At 48.5% G+C, this 1,891-nt stretch overlaps 1 protein-coding gene across 3 annotated transcripts in view; it reads left to right on the top strand.

The window, feature by feature from the left end:
* CUNH12orf65 (chromosome unknown C12orf65 homolog) overlaps positions 1–1,423 on the top strand; it is a 10,405-nt gene extending 8,982 nt beyond the window's left edge. For all 3 annotated transcript variants that reach the window (XM_006909987.3, XM_015588003.2, XM_025045481.1), the window contains one exon: positions 822–1,423. In XM_006909987.3, the coding sequence (XP_006910049.1) occupies positions 822–1,094 (273 nt within the window). In that variant the 3' untranslated portion in view covers positions 1,095–1,423. The remainder of the gene's footprint in view (positions 1–821) is intronic.
* Positions 1,424–1,891: the final 468 nt, after the last annotated feature.

Below are 1,891 nucleotides of genomic sequence, written 5' to 3'. Positions count from 1 at the left end.
ACGCGGCCCGCACCGGCCTCGGCAGCTCCGCACGCGCCGACTCAGTTTCAGCGAGCCCGTGCGCGTTCTCCTCGTCAGGGTACAGAGAAGGGACCGGAGGCCCAGAGAGGTTAAGTAACCTGCCAGCGCCCTGTAGCCGCGGGGGTCAGCCGAGACCAACCCCAAGCCCGCACGCCTGGCAGCTCGTCTTCACCGCCGGGTTTCAGCCAAGAGCCTGTCAGTGAAAACCGCAATCTCTTCTCTTTTCCTCCTTGGAAAAGTGTCATTCATGAGCAACAAGTAAAATCGCGAGACCTGACCTAACTCGTTGAGCCTGATATAACTTTCCCCAGGTTCGCTTTTAGTGCTGCTCTTTCCCCCTCACTAACGCCACAGAATTTTTCATCGACGAGCTTTGCAGGGCACTGGCCTGTCATGCCGAGGTACTCCACAGCAACTGCTGTCTGCGGCTGACAGAAGGACATGCTGCTTCCCTCTCTGGCACTTTCACGTTTATAAATGGTGCGAAGTGCCTCGCTAGACATACCGGTTGTTTTCAAAATACTTTTTGAGACTTTAACTTATTCGAAGGCTACCGTTGCTTGTAAACAAAACAACATCCCTGTGAAACAGTCAGTGAAAGCCACGTAATACAGCTGGAGTGTGGGATGGCGCCGGGCAGAGGCAGGAAAGGGTCTGGCCTTCATTCTGTCACTGACTCACGGGTTCTGGACAAGTGGCTTTGCCTCTCGGGCCCGTCCCCACCTGTAGAGTGACTAAGTTGTTATACGGTCCCCGAGGTCCTGTCCCGATTTCACACTGTAGAATATTCTCTCTCACAGTGCCATCAGACGAGGTCCGTCGACCAGAACAGAAAGCTAGCCCGGAAAATCCTACAGGAGAAAGTGGACGTTTTCTACAACGGCGAGAACAGTCTTATTTACAAAGAAAAACGAGAAGCAGAGAAGAAAAAGCAAGAAAGGAAAAAAAGAGCAAAGGAAACCCTAGAGAAAAAGAAAATACTGAAAGAACTCTGGGAATCGAGCAAAAACGTCCACAGAGAAAGCAGCGCAGACTCTGACTGGAGGAGTCCCCCAGGCCCCTCCCGGGAGTGACTGACAGCGGTCAGCGCATGTCTGACAGGCTTAAGAGACGTGACATTTTTTCGGCAGTGGATGAAACCGTAGTGAACAGAGTTGCACACTTCTAGAGTAAAAGCGAAAGAAACAGCGAAGGCACTGTGAGAGTGGCCACGCTGGGGGGGGAACGGGTTGTCACTGTGAACTGGTACTTGGAGGGGTTCTCGGGTGGCTGACAGTTGTTTCTTGACCTGGGCAGTAGTTAGAAGGAAGTCACCTTAATTCTTGAAGCTGTACATTTATGTGATTGTATCTTACTTTATTATCAAAGGTTAGAAATAAACTTTTTTTTTTTCTTTTAAGTATTATACGGTCCATTTTTATGGAGAACTGTGGAATTGAAACAAACACGAATAGCAGTTAGTGCCACCTTGTCATGCACTGGGAGGTCATTGTTCAGTGATACTTAGATGTCAATTAGCTTCACATCAGGTTAAGAGAAGAAAACTTACGTAAAAACGTTGCAAGTTTGTAAGTTATTTCTTCATTTCCCTGTTAGCTGATTAGACTATGTGGCCGCGTAACCTCTCTGATGTGGAAATACGCGTATCGTTCCCTGTAAGCAGATTTACAAGTAGATTTATAAGAGATGAGATTCCAGAACCCTGATTTGTTTGAGAATTTGCTGGATTTGACCTTAAAACTGTGTGGGGTTATTTTAGGCATAGTTAATAGCCTGGCATAGGGCACATCCGGAGTTCACGCATAAAACAAGCAGGGAAAAACCAAGAAGTGAGGCCGCTGTCCGACCCAGGGCTGCCTCAGTACATTCC

This window comes from Pteropus alecto, unplaced genomic scaffold (genome assembly GCF_000325575.1).
Source record: "Pteropus alecto unplaced genomic scaffold, ASM32557v1 scaffold213, whole genome shotgun sequence".
In the NCBI taxonomy this organism is placed as follows: domain Eukaryota; kingdom Metazoa; phylum Chordata; class Mammalia; order Chiroptera; family Pteropodidae; genus Pteropus; species Pteropus alecto.
The sequence above is the reverse complement of the archived record's forward strand: the minus strand, read 5'-3'. Positions and strand labels throughout refer to the sequence as shown.